The 26,488-nt window shown below is 43.7% G+C and overlaps 2 protein-coding genes across 2 annotated transcripts in view; one reads left to right on the forward strand and one right to left on the reverse strand.

Annotated features, from left to right (window-relative positions):
• LOC311108158 (apolipoprotein(a)-like) overlaps positions 1 to 26,488 on the forward strand; it is a 61,780-nt gene that overhangs the window by 6,384 nt on the left and 28,908 nt on the right. The window contains exons 5-19 of the mRNA XM_084150783.1: positions 1,008 to 1,147; positions 1,378 to 1,498; positions 2,001 to 2,119; positions 2,366 to 2,528; positions 2,683 to 2,807; positions 4,606 to 4,765; positions 7,635 to 7,840; positions 13,735 to 13,883; positions 14,011 to 14,104; positions 17,693 to 17,807; positions 17,934 to 18,008; positions 18,642 to 18,782; positions 18,893 to 18,999; positions 19,160 to 19,305; positions 20,551 to 20,734. Coding sequence (XP_084006909.1) covers positions 1,008 to 1,147; positions 1,378 to 1,498; positions 2,001 to 2,119; positions 2,366 to 2,528; positions 2,683 to 2,807; positions 4,606 to 4,765; positions 7,635 to 7,840; positions 13,735 to 13,883; positions 14,011 to 14,104; positions 17,693 to 17,807; positions 17,934 to 18,008; positions 18,642 to 18,782; positions 18,893 to 18,999; positions 19,160 to 19,305; positions 20,551 to 20,734 — 2,045 coding nt within the window. The remainder of the gene's footprint in view (positions 1 to 1,007; positions 1,148 to 1,377; positions 1,499 to 2,000; positions 2,120 to 2,365; positions 2,529 to 2,682; positions 2,808 to 4,605; positions 4,766 to 7,634; positions 7,841 to 13,734; positions 13,884 to 14,010; positions 14,105 to 17,692; positions 17,808 to 17,933; positions 18,009 to 18,641; positions 18,783 to 18,892; positions 19,000 to 19,159; positions 19,306 to 20,550; positions 20,735 to 26,488) is intronic.
• Positions 20,916 to 25,739, reverse strand: LOC311108351 (solute carrier family 22 member 2-like). The gene is made up of 10 exons (XM_084150983.1): positions 25,636 to 25,739; positions 25,392 to 25,546; positions 24,497 to 24,665; positions 24,254 to 24,368; positions 24,062 to 24,162; positions 22,254 to 22,468; positions 22,036 to 22,144; positions 21,822 to 21,934; positions 21,599 to 21,698; positions 20,916 to 21,492 (listed from the first exon to the last, which is right to left on the reverse strand). The coding sequence occupies exons 1-10, from the start codon at positions 25,701 to 25,703 to the stop codon at positions 21,405 to 21,407; spliced, it is 1,233 nt and encodes a 410-aa protein (XP_084007109.1). The 5' UTR covers positions 25,704 to 25,739; the 3' UTR covers positions 20,916 to 21,404.

A 26,488-nucleotide genomic window follows, 5' to 3' on the forward strand; every position in this document is an offset into this window, starting at 1 on the left:
CACTTTGATTTATTTTACTATGTCAATATGTATTTGTTGTCAATGTTTTGGCATCAAACTGGTGGCAGTTGTGAAAAAAGTCAATAGTTGGAACAGTTGCAGAGTTATTTGAAAATTATGCCATTGTTGATTAGATGCTTTTTTCGTTAATTAGGCTATTTTCTCTTGAACCATATGGTCTATCTACTAGAAACTCGTGGACAATATGGATACAGATATACAAAAAAAATGAATACTTTATATAAATACACATTTTTGAAGTTACTCAAGTATAAATTACCAAAGTTAGGATAGATTGCCATATATTTTCTGTTAAATACCAAAATGACTGAAGATTCCGGTAACTTTGGTAAATTGTCGGTAGCTTTGCAACCCTACATTTTACATTACATTTACGTCATTTAGCAGACGCTCTTATCCAGAGCGACTTACAGTTAGTGAGTGCATACATAATTTTTTTAATTTTTTATACTGGCCCCCCAGTATAAAAAACCCACAACCCTGGCATTGCAAACGCCATGCTCTACATCCCTGCCAGCCATTCCCTCCCCTACCCTGGGCCAATTGTGCGCCGCCCCATGCGTCTCCCGGTCGCGGCCGGCTATGACAGAGACTGGATTCGAACCAGGATCTCTAGCGGCACAGCTAGCACTGCGATGCAGTGCCTTTGACCACTGCGCCACTCGGGAGACATATATCTCTCTACAATGCGTGAGAATACTTTGGAACAGATTTCCTAAATTAAAATCACTTGGAGCTGATTTGCTGGTGTTTTTACAGTCTTTTATGTCCAACAATAAACATTTTAAAACACTTTTTTTTTTGCTCAGAAAACTTGGGAGGGCCAAATGAAACCACGTCCTGCAAAAAAATAAATAATAATCATACAATATGTTACAAATTTGTAAGTGCTTAAGATCCTGTTCAATCTCTTTAAGTAACTTGTGAGGTTAGATTTCTTAGCAGCTGAAGGTAATTCACGTTATCTTTGTGAACGTCTCTAACAGCATGACTCCGTCAACACACCCCAAAGCCGACCTGGAGTCCAACTTCTGCAGAAACCCTGATGGGGACAGCAAAGGCCCCTGGTGTTACACCACAGACCCTGACACCAGATGGGAGACCTGCAACGTCCAGAACTGCAGCGGTACCCTCAATATCTTGTTATGTCCCCACTCCCAATAAGCTTATGAAACAGCTGGTGTCATGTTTGCACAAAAGTTAAGATTTCAAAACCACTAAAATACAATCTATATTCAAACAAAGAGTTGACTACCTTTTTTAGTCACTCACTCATCATGACAGTTCACCTAAAAAAATGCATTAAGTGTAATTTGGAAGTGTTTTATTTCTAAAGTGCTGTTGTTTGGCCCACAGAGGAATGTATGCACTGCAGTGGTAAGAACTACAGGGGAAAGATCTCCACCACTGAGAATGGCTACACCTGCCAGCACTGGGACGTCCAGAAACCTCACAACCACGGCTACATTCCCAGCGCGTAATAGCCTTTTTTTCTCTCTCTCTCTCTCTCTCTCTCTCTCTCTCTCTCTCTCTCTCTCTCTCTCTCTCGCTCTCTCTCTCTCTCTCTCTCTCTCTCTCTCTCTCTAATATCTTTGTTATACAGTGAGCTCAAAACTATTGGGAAAGTGACACATTTGTTGTTGTTTTGGCTCTGTACTCCAGCACCATTTAGAAATTACAGCACTTTTTGTACATTATCCCATTTTAGGGGACAAAAAGTATTGGGAAAAATTCTACATTAATGTGGATGCTACTATGATTATGGATAATCCTGAATGAATCGTGAATAATGATGAGTGAGAAAGTTAGACGCACAAATATCAAAAAATGTGTCACTGTCCCAATACTTTTGAGCTTACTGTATATGTCTAACCATGTGATCCTTCATCTTGCTCTCTTTCCCTCTTCCTGTGTCCCTTTCTCTGTGTATTTCTCTTTCTGCCTATCCCCCCCATCCCCTCCCCTCCCTGTCTCTCCAGTCTCCCTGAGAAGTACCTGGAGGAGAATTACTGTAGGAACCCAGACGGAGACCCCAGACCCTGGTGTTTCACCACCAGCCCCTCCAAACGCTGGGACTTCTGCTCCATCCCTCGCTGCAGTGAGCTATCATCATAGATATACAACACTATTACTAGTATATTGTCTATGGCTTTCGTACCCTGGATCTCTCCCCCGTCTGCCCATCATGTCCCTACTAGCCCCATTCATTCCCTTCATCTTTTATCTCATTTGTCTCCCATGGCCCCTCGTTCCCCTGCTCTTTCACATAAAAATAGACAATTTAATTAAAGCATGAGTTTACAAACTCCCAGGGAGTTCTCCTCACTCTCTCCCTCTCCCCTAGCCTCTGAGCCTCCCAAGGTGGTGGAGGAGCTCACTTGTGCCACAGGCGACGGCAGTGCCTACAGGGGAACCATCGGCGTGACAGCATCTGGGAAAGCCTGTCAGCTCTGGGCAACTCAGACGCCCCAACAGCACAACAGAACTCCAGACAACTACCCATGCAAGTAAGATCAACCCATGAGATTGGGCAACTTGTTTTTACTCAAGCAAGAACCGAGCATTGCTTTTCTCAGTGCAGTCGATCAGTGTTTTAATGTCTTATAGATACAGACTGACTGTGATTTAACCAATATGTGTGGTTGTTTGTGTTCCTGTCAGAGGCCTGGAACTGAACTATTGCAGGAACCCAGACAATGAGAAGATGCCCTGGTGCTTTACTACAGACCCAGAGACACGCTGGGAGTACTGCAAGGTGCCTAGCTGTGGAGATGTTCCTGGACCAGGTCACTTTACACTGCATCATGATGATGATGATAATGCATTGGATTTACAGTGGGGGAAAAAAGTATTTAGTCAGCCACCAATTGTGCACGTTCTCCCACTTAAAAAGATGAGAGAGGCCTGTAATTTTCATCATAGGTACACATCAACTATGACAGACAAATTGAGAATTTTTTTTCCAGAGAATCACATTGTAGGATTTTTAATGAATTTATTTGCAAATTATGGTGGAAAATAAGTATTTGGTCACCTACAAACAAGCAAGATTTCTGGCTCTCACAGACCTGTAACTTCTTCTTTAAGAGGCTCCTCTGTCCTCCACTCGTTACCTGTATTAATGGCACCTGTTTGAACTTGTTATCAGTATAAAAGACACCTGTCCACAACCTCAAACAGTCACACTCCAAACTCCACTATGGCCAAGACCAAAGAGCTGTCAAAGGACATCAGAAACAAAATTGTAGACCTGCACCAGGCTGGCAAGACTGAATCTGCAATAGGTAAGCAGCTTGGTTTGAAGAAATCAACTGTGGGAGCAATTATTAGGAAATGGAAGACATACAAGACCACTGATAATCTCCCTCGATCTGGGGCTCCACGCAAGATCTCACCCCGTGGGGTCAAAATGATCACAAGAACGGTGAGCAAAAATCCCAGAACCACACGGGGGGACCTAGTGAATGACCTGCAGAGAGCTGGGACCAAAGTAACAAAGCCTACCATCAGTAACACACTACGCCGCCAGGGACTCAAATCCTGCAGTGCAGACGTGTCCCCCTGCTTAAGCCAGTACATGACCAGGCCCGTCTGAAGTTTGCTAGAGTGCATTTGGATGATCCAGAAGAGGATTGGGAGAATGTCATATGGTCAGATGAAACCAAAATAGAACTTTTTGGTAAAAATTCATCTCGTCGTGTTTGGAGGACAAAGAATGCTGAGTTGCATCCAAAGAACACCATACCTACTGTGAAGCATGGGGGTGGAAACATCATGCTTTGGGGCTGTTTTTCTGCAAAGGGACCAGGACGACTGATCCGTGTAAAGGAAAGAATGAATGGGGCCATGTATCGTGAGATTTTGAGTGAAAACCTCCTTCCATCAGCAAGGGCATTGAAGATGAAATGTGGCTGGGTCTTTCAGCATGACAATGATCCAAAACACACCGCCCGGGCAACGAAGGAGTGGCTTCGTAAGAAGCATTTCAAGGTCCTGGAGTGGCCTAGCCAGTCTCCAGATCTCAACCCCATAGAAAATCTTTGGAGGGAGTTGAAAGTCTGTGTTGCCCAGCGACAGCCCCAAAACATCACTGCTCTAGAGGAGAACTGCATGGAGGAATGGGCCAAAATACCAGCAACAGTGTGTGAAAACCTTGTGAAGACTTACAGAAAACGTTTGACCTGTGTCATTGCCAACAAAGGGTATATAACAAATTATTGAGAAACTTTTGTTATTGACCAAATACTTATTTTCCACCATAATTTGCAAATAAATTCATTAAAGATCCTACAATGTGATTTTCTGGATTTTTTTTCTCATTTTGTCTGTCATAGTTGACGTGTACCTATGATGAAAATTACAGGCCTCTCTCATCTTTTTAAGTGGGAGAACTTGCACAATTGGTGGCTGACTAAATACTTTTTTCCCCCACTGTATATAGAGCTTTCCCAAGTGCTACAGTCGCTACTTACTAACTATGTAGCGAAACTCATGTAATCCACTACCAATCCATACAGCCTACATTTTTCACCAAAATGTATATTTAATTTGGTTGACATGGGTGATATTGTTTTTAAAACTCAGATTACGCAGCGCCCCCTCCAGCTGAGGAAGACTGCTATGTGGGCAACGGGACTGACTATCGTGGTATGGTGACAGAGACCATCAGTGGGAAGAAATGCCAGGCCTGGAGCTCGATGACACCTCACAGTCACAATAAGACACCGCAGGCCTTCCCTAAAGCGTGAGGCCTAGAGCATAGTCAAATATAATCTCTACCCACTGGGCAAAAACTGGTTGAATCAATGTGGTTTCCACGTCATTTCAACCCCAAAAAATCTATGTGATGACATTGAAGCAATGTGGAAAACTGATTGGATTTGCAAAAAGTCATCAACGTAAGGGCATTTTGTATTTTTTCACCCAACTTTTGACCTAAATTTCACAGGTGTAGAGAGGAGTAGGCAGGAGGCAGTCACAGGTTTAGAACTACTGAATTTATTTAAGCACCATAGATCAAAGCGGGACGAAACCCAAACGATGTTGTGCTCAAAATATATCTTCATTAACAAAAAGGCAAAGGGCGAACCCAAAGTGCAAAATATAAAGTACTCAGGAAATAGTAGGAGAGATACCTCTCAGGAACACAAGTAACATTTACAATGACCGACAAAGACAAATGGCCGGAAGACGTGAGAGAAGAGAGCCTCTGTGGTCTGCAGGGCCGTCGGGAGACCAGGCAGAGGAATAAAATGACAGGCTTTGGAAAACTGGTCCACAACGACCAGGATGGTGGTGTGCCCCTCCGAGGGGGGAAAGTCTGTGACAACGTCCACCGAGAGATGGGACCAGGGTCGTTGTGGAACCGGCAGTGGGTGGAGTTTGCCATAGGGGAGGTGTCTAGGTGTCTAGGTGTCTTGCTCTGTGTGCAGGTGGAGCAGGAAGAGACGTAAACCCGGACGTCCCGGGTCAAGGTGGGCCACCAGTACTTGGCGGAGAGACAGTCGATAGTACGGGCTATACCCGGGTGCCCCGACACAGCTGCTGTGTGTGCCCAGGCGAGGAGACAGTCCCGCACATCAGAGGGCACGTAGTGGGCAGGTGAGGGCGGAGGAGCAGGAGCAGGAGCCTATAATGCGGGACAGGGGATAATGGGTGTCACTTTCTTCCTCCGATCCTCTGTGTCATGCAGAGGCCACCTGTAGGTCCCGGTATTCCTCTGGGATAGGGACGTGGGTGGCCTGGTCCGGACTTTCCACGGAATTGGCACAGATTGACACAGAGAAACACCTCCCCTGACACTCCTGCGACCAACCCAACAACCTCCTCTCTGTCCATGATAAACTGGGGTAATGCAACCGTAGCCAGGGGAAACCTAAAACTACGGGGTGTGCAGGAGAGTCTAAGATGAGGAAAGTGATGCGTTCGTGGTGGTTGTGATTAACTGTGAGGGAAATGGGAATCGTGGTCTGGTGCACCAGTCCTGTTCCTAGGGGACGGTTGTCTAGGGCATGGACTGGGATAGGGGGTTGTAAAGGGACTAGAGGAATGCGTAATGATAAGGCCACAGACTGGTCTAGGAAATTGCCTGCAGCACCTGAGTCCACTAGGGAAGGACTCAGTGGGGGACCATGATAGTCAGGGAAGGTGACAGGGAGGAGGACGGGCTGTGTGGACAGAGAGGAGCAAGGCACGTCCACGCCTACCTGGGAAGGTGTAGGAGCGCTCCTCGGCCTGTCGCTTCCTCGCCTGGTTCTCCTTCTGGGACAGGTATTCCAGGGGTGGTCCGACTCCCCGCAGTAGGAGCAGAGACCCTGTTGACGGCAGCGTTGACATTCCGCAGGGGGAAGGTGCGTCGTGCCCACCTCCATGGGCTCAGTCTCACTGGAGGTTCCTGGGAGAAACCCGAACCCCCGGGATGGGCGACGACGGGCACGCAGGAGATTATCCAGGTGGATGGCCATGGCGATGAGCTGTTCCAGCGTGAGGTCTTTATCGCGACAGGCCTGCTTGGTCTGGATGTCTTCCTGTAGCCTGCTGCGGAAAACCGTCAACAGGGCCTGGTCGTTCCAGCCAGTGGACGCAGCCACCGTCCGGAGCGTACTCCGACGCTGTCCTGGACCGCTCTCTTGGCCCTCTGTGGGTGGTCGAAGACGACACGGAAGAGTTGGGTGAAGCGCTCATAGCAATGCACTTCTGGACCGTCCCTCTCCCAGACGGCGTGCGCCCACTCCAGAGCCCGGCCTGTCAGCACCGAGATCACCAAGGCCACCTTGTCCCTCTCGGAGGCCGTCCTGGCATGACGGGCAAGGTGGAGGTCACACTTCAGGAGAAACCCCCTACAGTGAGCTGGGGTGCCGTTAAACCACTCCGGGAGGAGCAGGTGGACGTTGCTGATCGGACCGGGTGATGTAGATGGTGGTGGGGTGGCTGGAACGACCACGGGGAGCTGGGAAGGTGGTAGTGTAGCCTGCAGTTGGCAGGATGTCCTGCTGCTTCCTGTTTTCTTGGGTCGGTCATTCTGTCACAGGTGTAGAGAGAAGTAGGCAGGAGGTTGTTGCAGGTTTAGAACTACTGAATTTATTTAAGCACCATAGATCAAAGCGGGAAGAAACCCAAACGCTGTTGTGCTCAAAATATATCTTCATAAACCCAAAGTGCAAAATATAAAGTACTCAGGAAATAGTAGGAGAGATACCTCTCAGGAACACAAGTAACATTTACAATGACGACAAAGACAAATGGCAGAGGGAGTAAATAGTGATAGTGGGGATTGGAACCAGGTGTGTGTAATGATGACGAGACAAGTCCAGGGTTGATGAGTGAAGGGCGTTTTCCAGCAGTAGGTTCGGCAGCAGCTAGAAGGCCGGCGACACCGAATGCCTGAGCTGGACAGGAGGGGGAACCAAAGCGAAGGCTGGTGTGACACTAAATCCATTGTGTAAATCAAATGTAAATCAAAACTAGATGTTGAACTGATGTTTGTGCCCAGTGGGAAATGTATATCTCTAGCTCTATCTCTGTCTTCTACTATCTGGTCATTAAAAGCCAAACAATGTAATATGTAATCTGCAGTGTCTGAGGACATTATGTCTTTTACATGTGTTTCACAGCGATTTGAGAAGAAACCTGTGTAGGAACCCTGATGGCGACCGTGCTCCATGGTGTTACACCACTGAACCCTCTGTTCGTTGGGAGTTCTGCAGTGTGGATAAATGCCCAACTGCTCCCAAGCCTGCTCCCAAGCCTACTCCCAAGCCTGACAAACATGACCAGCCCAAGCCAGCACCCTCCCAGACACCCTCAGACAACAGCAGAGGTAATCCATCCATCCTTTCATCAGTGTTGGGGAAGCTACTTTGAAAATATACAGTGATCTCCAAAAGTATTGCGACAGTGACACATATTTTGTTGCTTTGGCTCTGCACTCCAGCAATTTGGATTTGAATTGATACAATGATTATGAGGTTAAAATGCAGACTGTCAGCTTTAATTTGAGTTTTTTTTAAAATCTATATCGGGTGTACCGTTTAGAAATTACAACACTTTTTGTACATAGTCCCCCCATTTTTGGGGACTAAAAGTATTCACTTAAATGTATATTAAAGTAGTAAAACGTTAAGTATTTTGGTCCCGTATTCCTAGCACGCAATGACTACATTAAGCTTGGGACTGTACAAACTTGTTGGATGCATTTGCTGTTTGTTTTGGTTGTGTTTAAGATTATTTTGTGCCCAATAGGAATTAATGGTAAATAATATAGTGAGTCATTTTGTAGTCACTTTTATTGTAAATAAGAATAGAATATGATTCTAAACACTTCTACATTAATGTGGATGCTACCATGATAACAGATGATCCTGAATGAATCGTGAATAATGATGAGTGAGAAAGTTACAGATACACTGTTATGATGAGTTTCTAGGGTATCAAGTGATTACGAATGTAAGGATGTACAGTGAGGGAAAAAAGTATTTGATCCCCTGCTGATTTTGTACATTTGCCCACTGACAAAGAAATGATCAGTCTATAATGTTAATGGTAGGTTTATTTTAACAGTGAGAGACAGAATAACAACAACAAAAATCCAGAAAAACGCATGTCAAAAATTTTATAAATTGATTTGCATTTTAATGAGGGAAATAAGTATTTGACCCCTTCTCAATCAGAAAGATTTCTGGCTCCCAGGTGTCTTTTATACAGGTAACGAGCTGAGATTAGGAGCACACTCTTAAAGGGAGTGCTCCTAATCTCAGCTTGTTACCTGTATAAAAGACACCTGTCCACAGAAGCAATCAATCAATCAGATTCCAAACTCTCCACCATGGCCAAGACCAAAGAGCTCTACAAGGATGTCAGGGACAAGATTATAGACCTACACAAGGCTGGAATGGGCTACAAGACCATCGCCAAGCAACTTGGTGAGAAGATGACAACAGTTGGTGCGATTATTCGCAAATGGAAGAAACACAAAATAACTGTCAATCTCCCTCGGCCTGGGGCTCCATGCAAGATCTCACCTCGTGGAGTTGCAATGATCATGAGAACGGTGAGGAATCAGCCCAGAACTACACGGGAGGATATTGTCAATGATCTCAAGGCAGCTGGGACCATAGTCACCAAGAAAACAATTGGTAACATATTACGCCATGAAGGACTGAAATCCTGCAGCGCCCGCAAGGTCCCCCTGCTCAAGAAAGCACATATACAGGCCCTTCTGAAGTTTGCCAATGAACATCTGAATGATTCAGAGGAGAACTGGGTGAAAGTGTTGTGGTCAGATGAGACCAAAATCGAGCTCTTTGGCATCAACTCAACTCGCCGTGTTTGGAGGAGGAGGAATGCTGCCTATGACCCCAAGAACACCATCCCCACCGTCAAACATGGAGGTGGAAACATTATGCTTTGGGGGTGTTTTTCTGCTAAGGGGACAGGACAACTTCACCGCATCAAAGGGACGATGGACGGGGCCATGTACCGTCAAATCTTGGGTGAGAACCTCCTTCCCTCAGCCAGGGCATTGAAAATGGGTAGTGGATGGGTATTCCAGCATGACAATGACCCAAAACACACGGCCAAGGCAACAAAGGAGTGGCTCAAGAAGAAGCACATTAAGGTCCTGGAGTGGCCTAGCCAGTCTCCAGACCTTAATGCCATAGAAAATCTGTGGAGGGAGCTGAAGGTTTGAGTTGCCAAACGTCAGCCTCGAAACCTTAATGACTTGGAGAAGATCTGCAAAGAGGAGTGGGACAAAATCCCTCCTGAGATGTGTGCAAACCTGGTGGCCAACTACAAGAAACGTCTGACCTCTGTGATTGCCAACAAGGGTTTTGCCACCAAGTACTAAGTCATGTTTTGCAGAGGGGTCAAATACTTATTTCCCTCATTAAAATGCAAATCAATTTATAACATTTTTGACATGCGTTTTCCTGGATTTTTGTTTTGTTATTCTGGCTCTCACTGTTCAAATAAACCTACCATTCAAATTATAGACTGATAATGTCTTTGTCAGTGGGCAAATGTACAAAATCAGCAGGGGATCAAATACTTTTTTCCCTCACTGTACTTAGACACTTTTGATGGGGAGTTCATATAAGATATTTAATATGGTACCATGGTTAGTTATAACAGACATAGCCCTGCCTCTTCCAACTTCCTAACTCCAGAACTAAGATCCACTCTCTCTATACATACACTCTGTTACAAGTCTCTCCACGAGCATCTGGTAAACCTCCATGGGCACTCCCATTCTTTGATGTTATTACCCTTTACCCCTGTCAGTATATCCTGTCCATCAATTATTCTAAGATCAACCTCAGTAATCTCCTTTGACATAACGGAATGTAGACTCCGTGGCAGCAAACCACTTATCTACTAACTCTCCCCCTGGTCCACACAATACTATGACATGACATCATTACAATCCACTTTTTTTTTCTTATTTTGTGGTAAGTAAGATTACTTAACCCCCAACAATTCATATAAAACACAATATTCCCAATCAGTAGTATATGTCTGACTAGATCCTAACCTATGCTAAATAACTGACCCATCATCTTAGACATGCTACCAAGAAAACATCCATATAAATAAATTGTGACCATCATGACATCATCCCCACAAATACAAAGATCCATAACCATTACTAAGTTACATGGATATTATAATCTGGTCACATTAATATAAAAATAACAAAAACGTCTGTCTTCGTCATCCATGCGCAGTCAGATGAACCCCAAGCTTTTCCCTGGTCACTTGGGGAGCTATCTGATCTACTGAGATAGTCTTCTTTCCACATCTTCAATCCTGTAAACCTCAATCCACTTTATACATTTCCAATTTAACATTCCTCATTCCTCAATCAACATTATCAATGGACTCTAAACTGGAATAACATATAGATGAATAATTTATCCTTTCTCTCTGTTATGATGAGTTTCTAGGGTATCAAGTGATTACAAATGTAAGGATGTACTTAGACACTTTTCATGGGGAGTTCATATAATATATTTAATATGGTACCATGGTTAGTTATAACAGACATAGCCCTGCCTCTTCCAACTTCCTAACTCCAGAACAAAGATCCACTCTCTCTATACTGTATGTTAACGTGGGCTATTTTGAGCACTTTTCTTCTGGGATGCTTACTTGATTTCATTACTTTACTGGGAAGCTTAGCAGAAGTAGATATAATCATGTTTTTTATGTTAGTGCAGAGTGAGCTGCACACAGTGGACTTCCTCCTAGGGCACACCGCCTCAGTTCTAACAGTATAAATCTGGTTCATACGCACATGATTACTGCATACAATAGCTGTAGGATTAGCAGAGGCATTCAGGGCAGTTAGAGGGACATAAATTAGGTTACTTACATTGTGTCTACCAAAGCCCCTGGTGTAATGTACATTTGCTGAAGCATTATGACAACTGCGTCACAATGGTAGGGATTAGCTGAGCTAGGCTTGGGTCATTGATAAGTCATTGTCTCAACACAGCCCTATAATGCTGTGAAAGGATCCAGAAACCCAAATGATTTGGGTGGATCCCATCCTCCTTATACAGTGCCTTGCAGAAGTATTCATCCCCCTTGGCGTTTTTCCTATTTTGTTGCATTACAACCTGTAATTTAAATTGATTTTTATTTGGATTTAATGTAATGGACATACACAAAATAGTCAAAATTGGTGAAGTGGAATGAAAAAAAATTACTTGTTTCAGAAAATTCTAAAAAATAAATAACGAAAAAGTGGTGCGTGCATATGTATTCACCCCCTTTGCTATGAAGCCCCTAAATAAGATCTGGTGCAAACAATTACCTTCAGAAGTCACATAATTAGCTAAATGAAGTCCACCTGTGTGCAATCTAAGTGTCACATGATCTGTCACATGATCTCAATATATATACACCTGTTCTGAAAGGCCCCAGAGTCTGCAACACCACTAAGCAAGGGGCACCACCAAGCAAGCGGCAACATGAAGACCAAGGAGCTCTCCAAACAAGTCAGGGACAAAGTTGTGGAGAAGTACAGATCAGGGTTGGGTTATAAAGAAAATATCTCTGAACATCCCACGGAGCACCATTAAATCCATTATTAAAAAATGGAAAGTGGCACCACAACAAACCTGCCAAGAGAGGGCCACCCACCAAAACTCACGGACCAGTCACGGAGGGCATTAATCAGAGAGGCAACAAAGAGACCAAAGATAACCCTGAAGGAGCTGCAAAGCTCCACAGCGGAGATTGGAGTATCTGTCCATAGGACCACTTTAAGCCGTACACTCCACAGAGCTGGGCTTTACGGAAGAGTGACCAGAAAAAAAGCCATTGCTTAAAGAGAAAAATAAGTAAACGTTTAGTATTCGCCAAAAGGCATGTGGGAGACTCCCCAACATGGAAGAACGTACTCTGGTCAGATGAGACTAAAATTTAGCTTTTTGGCCATCAAGGAAAACGCTATGTCTGGCGCAAACCCAACACCTCTCATAACCCCGAGAACACCATCGCCACAGTGAAGCATGGTGGAGGCAGCATCATGCTGTGGGGATGTTTTTCATTGACAGGGACTGGGAAACTGGTCAGAATTGAAGGAATGATGGATGCCGCTAAATACAGGGAAATTCTTGAGGAAACCTGTTTCAGTCTTCCAGAGATTTGAGACTGGGATGGAGGTTCACCTTCCAGCAGGACAATGACCCTAAGCATACTGCGAAAGCAACACTTGAGTGGTTTAAGGGCAAACATTTAAATGTCTTGGAATGGCCTAGTCAAAGCCCAGACCTCAATCCAATTGAGAATCTGTGGTATGACTTAAAAATTGCTGTACACCAGCGGAACCCATCCAACTTGAAGGAGCTGGAGCAGTTTTGCCTTGAAGAATGGGCAAAAATCCCAGTGGCTAGATGTGCCAAGCTTATAGAGACATACCCCAAGAGACTTGCAGCTGTAATTGCTGCAAAAGGTGGCTCTACAAAGTATTGGCTTTGGGGGGACCGAATAGTTATGCACGCTCAAGTTTTCCGTTTTTTTGTCTGATTTGTTGTTTGTTTCACAATAAAAAATATTTTGCATCTTCAAAGTGGTAGGCATGTTGTGTAAATCAAATGAGACAAACCCTCAAAAACACAATTTTAATTCCAGTTTGTAAGGCACCAAAATAGGAAAAATTAATGAATACTTTCGCAAGCCAAACGTGTTTTGTTTCCAAAAGGTATCGAAATTGTCAACAAACGTTACACCCATTGAGCTGCAATAATCACGTAGCCAGTTGTGAAGAGAAAGAATCCTGCTAAAGCGTTCAATGCCACGATTCAGAGAGGGCACAGGGCCAGATATGATGGGTCTTTTGTTGGTGTCTAGCAGAGAGTCAATCAGCTCTTTAAAATCCAGTTTCAACTGATCAGAGCTGCCCTTCATAATGTCATTAAAACCCCCATTGACTACGATAGAATGGATTTCCATGTCCTGACGTAGTACATTCGGGAGCAGCTTAGTAATGTCATTTACTCGAGCTCCGGGATAGGACATTGTATTTGCACCAGGAACAGTCACATTTCTTACCATTTCGCTACATGGGAAAACATTTTAAATAATTAACTACTGAAAACACTACCTAGATTAGAATTTAGTTCAGCATTCATTCACTCACCCTACATTGTCAGTGTTGAGGGTAGAAATTGATCCGTGATATTGTTTTCTGTTGACTGTGGCTTTCAGATTGCAAGGTGGGCAACGGGGGGACATACAGGGGTCCTACTTCCATGACCATGTTGGGTGTCACCTGTCAGAGTTGGAGCGCCCAGAGCCCCCATCAGCACATCAGCTTCACCCCTGAATCCCACCCTGACAAAGGCCTGGAGTCCAATGTAAGTTCAAGGAATCTTCTTATAAGACATATTTAAATAATGTCAGACGATACTGCAAAAGTATTTCATATGACAGACATTTGGGAAGATGTACTTCAATTTATTCAGCGCCCCTTTTCACTGGTAGAATTGTAGAAACCCTGACAATGACGTGAATGGACCATGGTGCTACACCACAGACAGAAGCCAGAAATGGGACTACTGCCAAATCCCAGATTGCGGTATGTAGACTACTGTGAGCAGGGTGCGAATTATGGGAGAGCCAGGGGGGGCTCAGCTTCCCTGAATGAGACATGAGTTCTCCCAAATACAACAAAAGTCAAACTTTGGGGGGTGTATAATAATGCTAATTTAACCATTCTCCTATTTGTTTAAAATGCAGTGGTAAATATGTTTTACGGTGGTAAATATTAAAATAATAGCTTCCAAATTGAACAAACACCCCCACCTCTTTGTCATGGTTTAAACCATTTATTTCTACGTGGCTGCACAAACCTCCATGTCCACAGCACTGTGCACTCAGTAGTGTTGAATTTTGGCCACAGCTGAGCTCCTTTAAATGCATAGATTTTCCTTTGTACTTGCTCATTTTCACCATTTGTTTGCCATGCACCCTTGATAAAAAAACAGCCTTTATTCCAATTCAGAACATTTATCCATTGATTTATCATTGTTTGCTTTTGTCAGTCAGCTGTTTAGAGCGCTCATTGCGGGTACTGGTGTTCTCTGTGCTGTCCTGGCCAGAATACATTTATTTAGCTTTATTCTTTTTTATCAACATTTGTTTTCTTTCCTGGATCAGCTGATGATGGTCGACAATATCACTAGACAACTGTCCTGCAGCTTGTCACGCCCTGGCTCGGGGGACTCTCGTATGTTGAGCCAGGGTGTTAGTTTCTATGTTTTGTGTTGTAGGTTGTGGGTCTAGTTTTGCTTTTCTATGTTGGCCAGGGTGGCTCCCAATCAGAGACGGCTGTAGCTCGTTGTCTCTGATTGGGAGTCATAATTAGGTAGCTGTTTGGCACTCATTCATTGTGGTTTCTTGTTCTTATTTGGTTTGTGTTCAACCGTAGACATCACGTTATCGTCTGTTGTTTTGATCGTGTGATCATTCTCTAAATAAATATGTTCACCTTCAACGCTGCGCATTGGTCCTCCTCCTTAGACGATCGTGACAGAAGAAACCACCACAACTGGACCAAGCAGCGAGTCGAGGAGCCATCGCCAGGGAGATCCCTAGCAGATCTCCGTGGCAGCCTCGACTGGGTCAAGCCGAGTGAAGAGCAGAGAGAGTGGACTTGGGAACAATGGAGGAAGAGCTTCGACTGGGTCAAGCCCATTGAGGACCTGAATAGCGGGAGTTGGAGACAGAAGAGCGAGAGTTGGGCGAGAACTATAGAGGCCTGGCCCACGGGGAGGAGAGACCCCCAGAAAATGTTTAGGGGGGGGCTCACGACGTCGGGGCAGCAGGAGGCCACGATAGAGCGGTCCAGCGGGTTGGCAGAGGAGGCCGCCAGGTTACGGGGGCCACTGGTCGAAGAGGGGATGGAAGGTGGAGAGGCACGGCGAGAGGTACTGGGGTGTGTTACCAGTCCGGTCCGGCCCGTTCCAGATCCCGGTGTAGGGCCAGTGGTGTGTGTCCCCAGTACGGTCCGGTCTGTTCCTGCTCCCCGCACCAAGTCAGTGGTGCGCTTCGTCAGCCCGGCTCGGCCCGTCCTGCTCCCCGCACCAAGTCAGTGGTGCGCTTCGTCAGCCCGGCTCGGCCCGTTCCTGCTCCCCGCACCAAGTCAGTGGTGCGCTTCGTCAGCCCGGCTCGGCCCGTTCCTGCTCCCCGCACCAAGTCAGTGGTGCGCTTCGTCAGCCCGGCTCGGCCCGTTCCTGCTCCCCGCACCAAGTCAGTGGTGCGCTTCGTCAGCCCGGCTCGGCCCGTCCCTGCTCCCCACACCAAGCCAGTGGTGTGCGTCGTCAGTCCGGCACAGCCCGGGCCTGTTCCACTGGTGCCTGGTTCGGCACGGGTCAGCTGCTTCACGCCGGAGCTAGAGCAATCCGCTCCACCAGTGTGCAGTCCAGCTCCGGTCAGCAGGGCCAGACCGGACCAGGGGTACTTTGGGGGGTTAGAGAGCGAGTGGGGATCATGCCCGGAGCCGGATCCGCCGCCTAGGCGGAGTGCCCACCCGGTCCCTCCCCTGTTGTGTTTGGTTGGCGCGGTCGGAGTCCGCGCCTTTAGGGGGGGTACTGTCACGCCCTGGCTCGGGGGACTCTCGTATGTTGAGCCAGGGTGTTAGTTTCTATGTTTTGTGTTGTAGGTTGTGGGTCTAGTTTTGCTTTTCTATGTTGGCCAGGGTGGCTCCCAATCAGAGACGGCTGTAGCTCGTTGTCTCTGATTGGGAGTCATACTTAGGTAGCCGTTTGGCACTCATTCATTGTGGTTTCTTGTTCTTATTTGGTTTGTGTTCAACCGTAGACATCACGTTATCGTCTGTTGTTTTGATCGTGTGATCATTCTCTAAATAAATATGTTCACCTTCAACGCTGCGCATTGGTCCTCCTCCTTAGACGATCGTGACACAGCTAGACACCAATGTGCATCCAATCCATCCAACATTAATGACAGTAGGCCTATAGTTGACTCTTTCTGTTAGAAGCATTCCATTTTGCAATGCCATAGGCCTACATTATTTTGGATTTGTGTGCCCATGAGAACTGTTTTCATGGCGAAACATAATTACATTTTATGTAGGCATTGTTACACTTACAGCGCATTTTCCGAGATCTCCAAGATCCAGGAATCGTGCTGGATTTAAGCTCAATGTTCTAATTCAATTGTTAAATGCTTAATAATGACAAATAACAATGTCATAAATGTCATTAATGTAAGGAAAGAAAGGTAGTGTTTTATGTCACACGATCTATGCATTCAACTCATGAATTACGGACAACTCATGAACTAAGATGTAAACATGTTTTGATTCAACTCGTGTATTTTATTGAATGTAGGCTACCTGTTCTGCGTGTGTTCATGTGTGTAAAATTGTCTTGGCTGAGAGGGTAGGCTACCGGGGGTGGTATAGGCCTAGCGGAGGGTAAACGCAACTAAACGCAGTTTACCCACCTTTTTCAGAAAAATGCATTGAAAGTATAGGGAGCGTTATATTTTTCACCGTGACTGGCAAAGAGTTTATCCACCGATTTTTTTACCACTACATCACTGGCTACCGGAAGCCCTATTTAAAGGTCATAGTAATTGGCCTACACATTGTAGCCTAGTGTAGTAAGTTGACCCTGTGTGTTAGGGTGACCATCCCGTTTTCCCTGGGACATTTTCAGCCCCATTTCAGGTGTCCTGACTTTACAGGCTACAAAAAAAGTATATTTGTCACCAAGACGCATCAATGAATGTACTGTAGGCCCAATCAATGGCGATCACTGAATGTCATTAGGCACACTTTTTTGGTGTTTGTAAACAGATGTCTATTTCCATTCACCAAGTAGCGTTTCCATTATTCTGGAGTGGAGGAACATGCACAGGTAGCCTACTTTTTGAAGTGATTTGTTTTGTTCAATCAGATGAAAGCATCATGAATGGTTGTGTTCATGCCACATTAAAAGGTCATTCATTTTTACCATTAAATTACTTTTTTATTCTAGACCCATAAAATAAAATTGTGCACCCAAAATTGTGCACCCCCCCTGTTGTTTTAACACAATTGTTTTATCCAGATTTACTGTATGTGGTTACTGTATGTACATCTGCTATATCTGGTCTACATTGTGGAATGCAGAAATAAAACGGTATTTCTGGTCTCCAGCTGGCTTGAAATGTGGGCAGCCTGTTACAAAGCCCATGAGGTGTTTCGGTCGCATCGTTGGAGGCTGTGTATCCAAACCCCACTCATGGCCCTGGCAGATCAGCCTAAGGACCAAGTATGGAGGATAGTATCCCATTCCCTTTCATGAATCTCATTAATATATTGATACCTCTATACAATAAGAAAAAACAATATCTCTTGGAGAACTTACTCAGTTACTCTTCTGTCCGTCCCTCTGCAGCACTGGCATCCATTTCTGTGGAGCAACTCTGATCGCCCCTCAGTGGGTCCTCACCGCTGCCCACTGCCTGGAGAGGTGAGAGAGCAGCCCTCATCAGTGCCCATATCAACTCAGTTGTCATGAGGCTTATTACTGACTAAACCTATACCAACAAGAAGGGCAGCTGTACATACTCTGTAGTAGTGGCCAATGTTCCCTCAAAAAAGGTCTGCTGAGCGCAAACTTGAACATTGTAAAAATTCTGTGCAACTTCCAGCACGCGTTTACTGTGAGCACTGAGGCTGTACCAGCTTTAAGTTACAGTTTTAACAGTGGCCAAGTAGGCTACTGTGGCTATTTGATCATAATGTAGGCCTACCAGAGTGGCCTACCATCAAAAACAATGGAGAAAAATGCATCCCATAACATTTTAACATGGAAATAGCTGTTTTATCATTCAGCCTACAGTAGCAGCAAATGTGCTTATTCAAGACGGTCTCAAAATACAACACTGCCCCTTTAAGACATAAAAAAAGCTCTTTACCTGACTAGCTTTTCAAAGATGGCTAGAAATGCGCCCGCGCACACATGCAGATTAGAGGGAAAATTGATAGTGGCTGAGTGTTAGCCTCCTACACAACAGAAAAGCAGCATGACTGTTTAGTATTGTTTACTGTGAGGTCCTAATTATGGATTACATACAAGTACATCTTCCTGTGTGTGTGTCAGATCAAAGAGGCCATCTGCCTACATGGTGTTATTGGGAACCCATACAGAGAGAGCAAATGAAGCGTCCAAGCAGGAGCGTAACCTGGAGAAACTGATCCTGGGACCTGGCGGGACAGACATTGCACTACTGAAGCTAGACAGGTGAGTGAGGCCATTGCATGTCATTAAACAAAAACTCAATAGAATGTTTTATATTTTTCTTGCTGTTTGGAAGTCAGAGGCTGTAAAAAGACTTGTGTGATTGGTTGCAGCCCTGCACTCATAAATGACAACGTTTTACCAGTATGCTTACCTGAGAAGGATTACGTGGTACCATCTGGAACTGAGTGCTATGTGACAGGATGGGGAGAGACACAAGGTTCAAGAGTCATGCATGTTTTTTCCCCTCATGGTTGCTCTCATAACATGACACAAAATGAAGTTATTCTTTTGTCCAGGACTCCATTACTTTGTTGATGCAAATATACCAAAAATTTTCTATATTTTCCGACATAAAACATTGATCTTTGTGTTTGTAGGAACTGGTGGAGAAGGGCTCCTCAAGGAGACGGGCTTCCCTGTTATAGAAAATAAAGTGTGTAATCGTCCTGCCTACCTGAACAACAGAGTCAAGGACCATGAGATGTGTGCTGGGAACATTGAAGGGGGAGCAGACAGTTGCCAGGTATATACTACCAGTCAAAAGTTTTAGAACACCTACTCATTGAAGGGTTTTTCTTTATTTTTACTATTTTCTACATTGTAGAAAAGTAGTGAAGACATCAAAACTATGAAATAACACAAATGGAATCATGTAGTAACCAAAAAAGTGTTAAACAAATCAAAATATATTTTATATTTGAGATTCTTCAAATAGCCACCTTTGCCTTGATGACCGCTTTGCACACTCTTGGCATTCTCTCAACCAGCTTCATGAGGTAGTCACCTGGAATGCATTTCAATTAACAGGTGTGCCTTCTTAAAAATTAATTTTTGGAATTTATTTCCTTCTTAATGCGTTTGAGCCAATCAGTTGTGTTGTGACAAGGTAAGTGGGGTATACAGAAGATATACCTATTTGGTAAAATACCAAGTCCATATTGTGGCAAGAACAGCTCAAATAAGCAAAGAGAAATGACAGTCCATCATTACTTTAAGAGAAGAAGGTCAGTCAATACGGAACATTTCAATATCTTGCAGTCGCAAAAACCATCAAGCGCTATGATGAAACTGGCTCTCACGAGGACCGCCACAGGAATGGAAGACCCAGAGTTACCTCTGCTGCAGAGGATAAGTTCATTAGAGTTACCAGCCTCAGAAATTGCAGCCCAAATAAATGCTTCACGGAGTTCAAGTCACAGACACATCTCAACATCAACTGTTCAGAAGAGACTGTGTGAATCAGGCCTTCATGGTCGAATTGCTGCAAAGAAACCACTACTAAAGGACACCATTAAGAAGAAGAGAATCGCTTGGGTCAAGAAACACGAACAATGGACATTAGACCGGTGGAAATTTGTCCTTTGGTCTGGAGTCCATATTTTAGATTTTTGGTTCCAACCACTATGTCTTTGTGAGATGCGGTGTGGGTGAACGGATGATCTCCGCATTTGTATTTCCCACCGTAAAGCATGGAGGAGGAGGTGTTATGGTGTGGGGGTGCTTTGCTGGTAACACTGTCTGTGATTTATTTCATAGTTTTGATGTCTTCACTATTATTCTACAATGTAGAAAATAGTTTTAAAAAAGAAAAACCCTTGAATGAGTAGGTGTTCTAAAACTTTTGACTGGTAGTGTACATGCTCAGCAACAACCAGTAGTCATTCAATTTCATTAAGGACTGTGTGGTTGGTTGTATACCGCAGTTTCCACAATGAGTTTAAAGTTAACTGCATCAGAGTTTTTTACCTCTGTTTTTGACTTCTTCCAGGGTGACAGTGGTGGCCCTTTGGTGTGCCATGCTCAGAACACCTTTGTTCTCCAGGGAGTGACATCGTGGGGTCTGGGCTGTGCCGACGCCATGAAGCCAGGGGTGTACATCAGAGTATCTAAATTTATGGATTGGATTAACAATCAGATAAAGATTAATTCTTCACCCTCTGCTATACCTCCATAATCTTGAGGAATGTTGAATTTGAGCCCTAAATGTAGTTTTATTAAGACTTGTAAGACTTGAAAGTACAAATTAAATACCTGTGGTAAGTGATTTCTTCCGAAATTGCAAGGTTCTAGCCTGGTACACAACAATGGTGTTTGACCACATGTTAAATAAAGGAAGAGCTTGTGTGTCATTGGGATCTTTGATGGGAAACCTTTTTATTAATTTCAGTCAGGTCAGTCAACAATAAATGTATATAACATTAACACGACTGGGGTATGTTAACATTTGGGATAACTAGAGACAGTTTAGAATAAGAAAATCTTCTCAAAACACACTTGAGAAGATGACATTTCTGGCAATTTCTACCATAAAATTAGTGGAGGACTGATAGTGGATATCATTTGGGGATTTCCAACTGAAATATTTTTTTTAAATGATAGAAATCACCATTGTGTGTATTTTAACAGCTAAATTAATATTATGATCATTATTATGATCTAAAATCATGTCCTGTACAGTAATACATATAAATACCAGCATCACAAAAACATGAAAGGATTCACATCAGCTAGTGTTAGGAAACAACAAATGCAAAAAACATATTATAGGTTATACATTCGTAAATACAGTATATGAGTTCAGTATGCTGTCAATCTTGTGGCGAAGAGGTGGAGCAATATCGATCAGACGATTGTAGTTTCTTTGTTGGTCGTCATGTCAGTGGGCAAGAGATTTGTCAGCTGTTGACTCTTCAGGCAGTTTTCTTTGTGTCTGATCACCAATGGAATATGTACAATAAATCCATATTCCCCAAACAAATCCTCTAACACACTACAGTGCAATTTAGTTTAGTTTGAAGTGATAAAGAAAATCATACCTGTTTGGGAACTCAATGTCATCGATAGTCTCAGGAAGTGTTACACCTCTGGTCTCAGGCAACAGCAAGACTAAACCTCCAGCTACGAACGCTATCGCCCCTGTGGGGTACAACAAAACATATTACCACATTGAGTGTCTGACAGAAATGGACTCCTCAGACAGAAATGGTCTCCGGTGTATAAGCATCTTATAACAGGTTAATTAGTGTTTTAATCATGTACCGAAGATGATGAGTGGCAGTTCCAGCCAGATGGTAGCCAGTCTGTAGAGCAGGAACGGGGAAACGATGCCTCCGATGTCACACAGAGTGGAGCACACTGACACGCCCAGGTTCCTGAGGAGAGAAACAGTTGTAGTATTTTTTCCATAATTTGTTTCCTGCTATGTTTGTTATTAGTTATACATTTTGAGATGTGCACCCCTGGTAAACCTTACCTGACAAAGGTGGGGTATAATTCAGTGTTCACAAACACCACCATCTCAAATGCCATGGTGATGCCCAACCGGCCAACGCAGGCCACAACTGTTTTGACCCAGAAGTAACCTGCAGGAGAGAGAGAGAGACATTACTGTATCGTATGTACTATGCACATTAAATAAGACGGGGTACTACCATTTTCTAACAAGTTTCCTTTCAGATATTGCACACTTACTATCTGGGATCATAGCAGTGATGAAGCAGGATACTCCAGCTACAATGTTGGCCGTAGCAAAGGGAAGACGACGTCCAATACGATCGATGGTGAAGAGGATTAGGAAGGCAGCAGGGAACTCTACCAGGCCAGAGATCAGGAAGTCAATGTAGACGTTTCCTCCTGCGATTCCCACACGCATGATAAGACCCTGGTAGACAATAGCACTAGTGAACCTGTGAAGATGATGATACAACATCAAATTAGGCCACGAGAAGAGAAAGGGACCCTGTCATAAATGTATATGTAACGGGTTAAAGTTTGTTGTGGTTCTTGAACGCACCCTCTTGCCTCTGCCAGTCACAGGTGCACCTCCTTTTAATTAAGGGTGTGGCTTTTTGTATAAAAACTGAGCTTTTCCCTTGTTTCAGAGGATATTCTGAGAGGATCTCTGTGAATAGCAGTGTGATGGAAAATGTTATGTTGGTGCTTTTCTATTTTATACATTTCTGTGTTCAATGTTTGTGCTTTTCTAATAACTGTTTTCTGTGTTCATGCAAGTGACTGATTGAAAGAACCCTCACTATCAGTATCTGCAATTTGGCAGTACGCCCAGACCCTTGTTTTGAGAACGAAAGATATCTCAGTTTCAAGGTCTCAGCTTAGAGAGAAGAAGCCTCGTGAGGTATTGGTCTGTCACATGCATGACCCAGTATTGGTCGGTCACATGAATGAAGCAGATGTTAATGATGAATGAATGATGAATAAGCTAAATCATGCAAATATAACTTGTCTGCAGTATATAAGAGTACTAACGGAACTGCCCCGTTAGAGCTCCTGACAGACGTTCACTATGGTGCATCAAGTTCGTTGTAACCTCTCCAGCGCGCTGACAATAAACAATGAATAATTTAAGATTGACTTAGAGTTTTCCTGTGTAAGAATTTTCACAATAGTAGATATGTGCAAGAACAGAGGGATAGGCCAATGAGTGATATATGTTTCAGTAAGGTTGGCTTCTTAGCATTCATAGCAATGCTTATCAACTGTACCGCAGAGATTAAACGTGAGTCAGCTAAAATACATGTGGTGGCAGCTGCAGAGAAGTAATTGGGGGTACGAGATTTGACTTCAGAAGAGTTACAAGGTGTGTTGAGTGGTAGTGTCCTGTCCTCTCAGGCCGTTGGCATGGGGTAGGATCAGAGAGGGTTAAAGTAGTGGAATAAGGTGATTGGTTTGAATGAGTATAGGGTTAGTTGGTAGGGTAATTCAACATTTATTTGTATCTTTATTTTATTTTCCCCTTTTCCATTTTGTATCATAAAGTGTAATAGATTTATACTATACTTGAATTGGGGGCAGTAATGCATAATCTTGGATGCCAACCACCATTAAACTCCACTGAAGAAGAAGATGTTTCAGGGGATCCCCTAAAAATTGTAAAGGCTGGCATGCCGTTGGAGGACGGGAGCAGCAACCATTGTGTATTGCAAATGGACAAGTTTAATCGGGAGTAAAGGTTCTATGGCAAGAGTACCTGTCTCCATTGGTGCCGCTCTCCTTCTCCCTTGGCATGTTCTCCTGGGTTGTTGTTGGTATGTATGATGTATTTTATGTTGCCCAGAGTTAAACAGAACATTCTGAAGCGAAACCTTGATTATTGAATACTGTCCCGGGGACCTCACGTATAAAAAAGTAGTAGTATCGGCTACAGGGAAGATTATTTATGGTATAATCCCCCACGTTACATATAGCTTAAGTGCTGTTGTAATTTAAGCTTAAATCATTGGTCATAGATGTCTAGCAATTTTTTGCAGCATGGGTCTTACCAGTTGAACATGAGGATGAAGGTGTGCTTTCTCATGTTTGGAGTTCTGACCAGATCCAGGAAAGAGGCAGTTGAGGTCTCTGCATTGTCATCGCTCAGCGTCTGTAAAATATGTTAGGCTATGGAAGTTGTCATCAAATCTAGTTTAGCAGTGCCTTTTTAATTATGTATGATCCCCTGAAACATTTCTTACCTCAATGTTCTTGGAGAGGGTTTTCTTGTTTTCCTTCGCTATTGCCTCAGTGATCTCCTTAGCTTTGGTTGAGTTGTTCTGAGAGCGAAGCCATCTTGGAGACTCTGGGATCAACCTGGAAGCCAAAATGTGTGACACAACATGAGGTTTTCAGAACCATGCAGACATACAGTATAGCAGGGCATTGGACATGGTGATCCTACAACAGGCCTGTATAATATCTGAGGTGATTCCGGGTCTTACCAGAAGTAAGATAGAAATATGAAGTAAGGAACAGTGAAGGCCACCTGCAGCCAGCGCCAGTCAGTGATGAGGTAGGCAATGAGGGTCAAAACGAGAATGCCCACACTGAAGAACATCTGGAAAATCACGCCCACCATCCTCCTGTACTCAACTCCCACCAGCTCAGTAACTGAGGAGACAAGTAAGCAGTGTTGGGGAGTAATGAACTACATGTAGTTCAACTAGTAATTTAACTGCATTGAATTCAATTCAAATCTTGGTAGTGTTTTCAGTAGTTAATTGCTTTTGCCATGTAGCGGTGTAGCTAACTAATGGAACAACACAACAATTTGTGCAAAAATAAAATATGGGTAAAGTAGGCTAAAAAGATTTTTTTCGGCATCAGACCTGCCTAATTCTAATTTGAAACAGTTTTTGTGTTTAATAGGCTAAAATACACCTTCTGTAAACATCTGACTCCAGAATGATCTGTTCTTGCAATTTGTAGTCTATGACATATCAGATTTAGATATGATAATTTATCACAAAGTAGTTTGGGTGTAGTGAACTACTTTTTCAAAATGTAACTTTAGTTAAGTGAACTATATTGTTCTTAAAGGTAGCTTTAGTGTAGCTAACTTCTTTCAGTGTGAAGTAATTGGTAACTTGGTAAACTATATGTCCCCAACACTGCAGGTAAGACACATACTGTACAGTAAAGCATGTAACCTTAAGTCAAGCAAGAGTTTTACTGAAACATAATTTGACCATCCTCCTCTGTTGAAAGTTGCATCGGAAATAAACTAACTTCCTATTTACTAAACCATAGACTAATTTGCTGCAAATTATTAATCAAAATCATACACGCCGTAGTTAATATATCAACTTTTGTGGGACAAAGGTTTTTTTTTCATACTAAGCACATATACAGACATCCAGACTCCCTTGACAGCAAAGCCAAAGATTGTGCGAAATACAAGCATGGATATATAGTTTGGAGCCGCTGCTACAAGTATTCCAGCAACCCCATTCAAGAGGTTGGACATCAAGAAGCTCATTTTTCTGCCGAACCTTCAAAGAAGAAGAAAAAAAGAGAATGTAAAAACAGGATCTAATATTGAAAAAAAGAATCTTTCTTCTGCGTTGCGAAGTAAACTTACCTGTCAGCCAGGTATCCAAAAGTTATGCTTCCAACGAGGAAGCCCACATTGAGTGTAGCCTGGTACATGTCCACCACCCAGGCATCATTACATACCAGGTCAAACTGAAATGAACAAATACCTCATAATGAACTGCCATATTAAAGAGATATTTGGGGATTTTGGCAATGAGGCCCATTATCTACAGTGGGGGAAAAAAGTATTTAGTCAGCCACCAATTGTGCACGTTCTCCCACTTAAAAAGATGAGAGAGGCCTGTAATTTTCATCATAGGTACACGTCAACTATGACAGACAAATTGAGAAAAGAAGTTCCAGAAAATCACATTGTAGGATTTTTTATGAATTTATTTGCAAATTATGGTGGAAAATAAGTATTTGGTCACCTACAAACAAGCAAGATTTCTGGCTCTCACAGACCTGTAACTTCTTCTTTAAGAGGCTCCTCTGTCCTCCACTCGTTACCTGTATTAATGGCACCTGTTTGAACTTGTTATCAGTATAAAAGACACCTGTCCACAACCTCAAACAGTCACACTCCAAACTCCACTATGGCCAAGACCAAAGAGCTGTCAAAGGACACCAGAAACAAAATTGTAGACCTGCACCAGGCTGGGAAGACTGAATCTGCAATAGGTAAGCAGCTTGGTTTGAAGAAATCAACTGTGGGAGCAATTATTAGGAAATGGAAGACATACAAGACCACTGATAATCTCCCTCGATCTGGGGCTCCACGCAAGATCTCACCCCGTGGGGTCAAAATGATCACAAGAACAGTGAGCAAAAATCCCAGAACCACACGGGGGGACCTAGTGAATGACCTGCAGAGAGCTGGGACCAAAGTAACAAAGCCT

Source organism: Coregonus lavaretus, assembly GCF_964263955.1.
Source record: "Coregonus lavaretus genome assembly, chromosome: 33".
Lineage (NCBI taxonomy): Eukaryota > Metazoa > Chordata > Actinopteri > Salmoniformes > Salmonidae > Coregonus > Coregonus lavaretus.

Excerpts from the sequence above, each read along its gene's own strand:
- LOC311108351 (XM_084150983.1), bottom strand. The coding sequence starts at position 25,703 with ATGTACCAGGCTACACTCAATGTGGGCTTCCTCGTTGGAAGCATAACT. Across the intron at positions 25,547-25,635 it reads TTTGGATACCTGGCTGACAG|GTTCGGCAGAAAAATGAGCT; the intron begins GTAAGTTTACTT and ends TCTTCTTTGAAG. Across the intron at positions 22,145-22,253 it reads CACTGCTATGATCCCAGATA|GTTACTTCTGGGTCAAAACA; the intron begins GTAAGTGTGCAA and ends TCTCTCCTGCAG.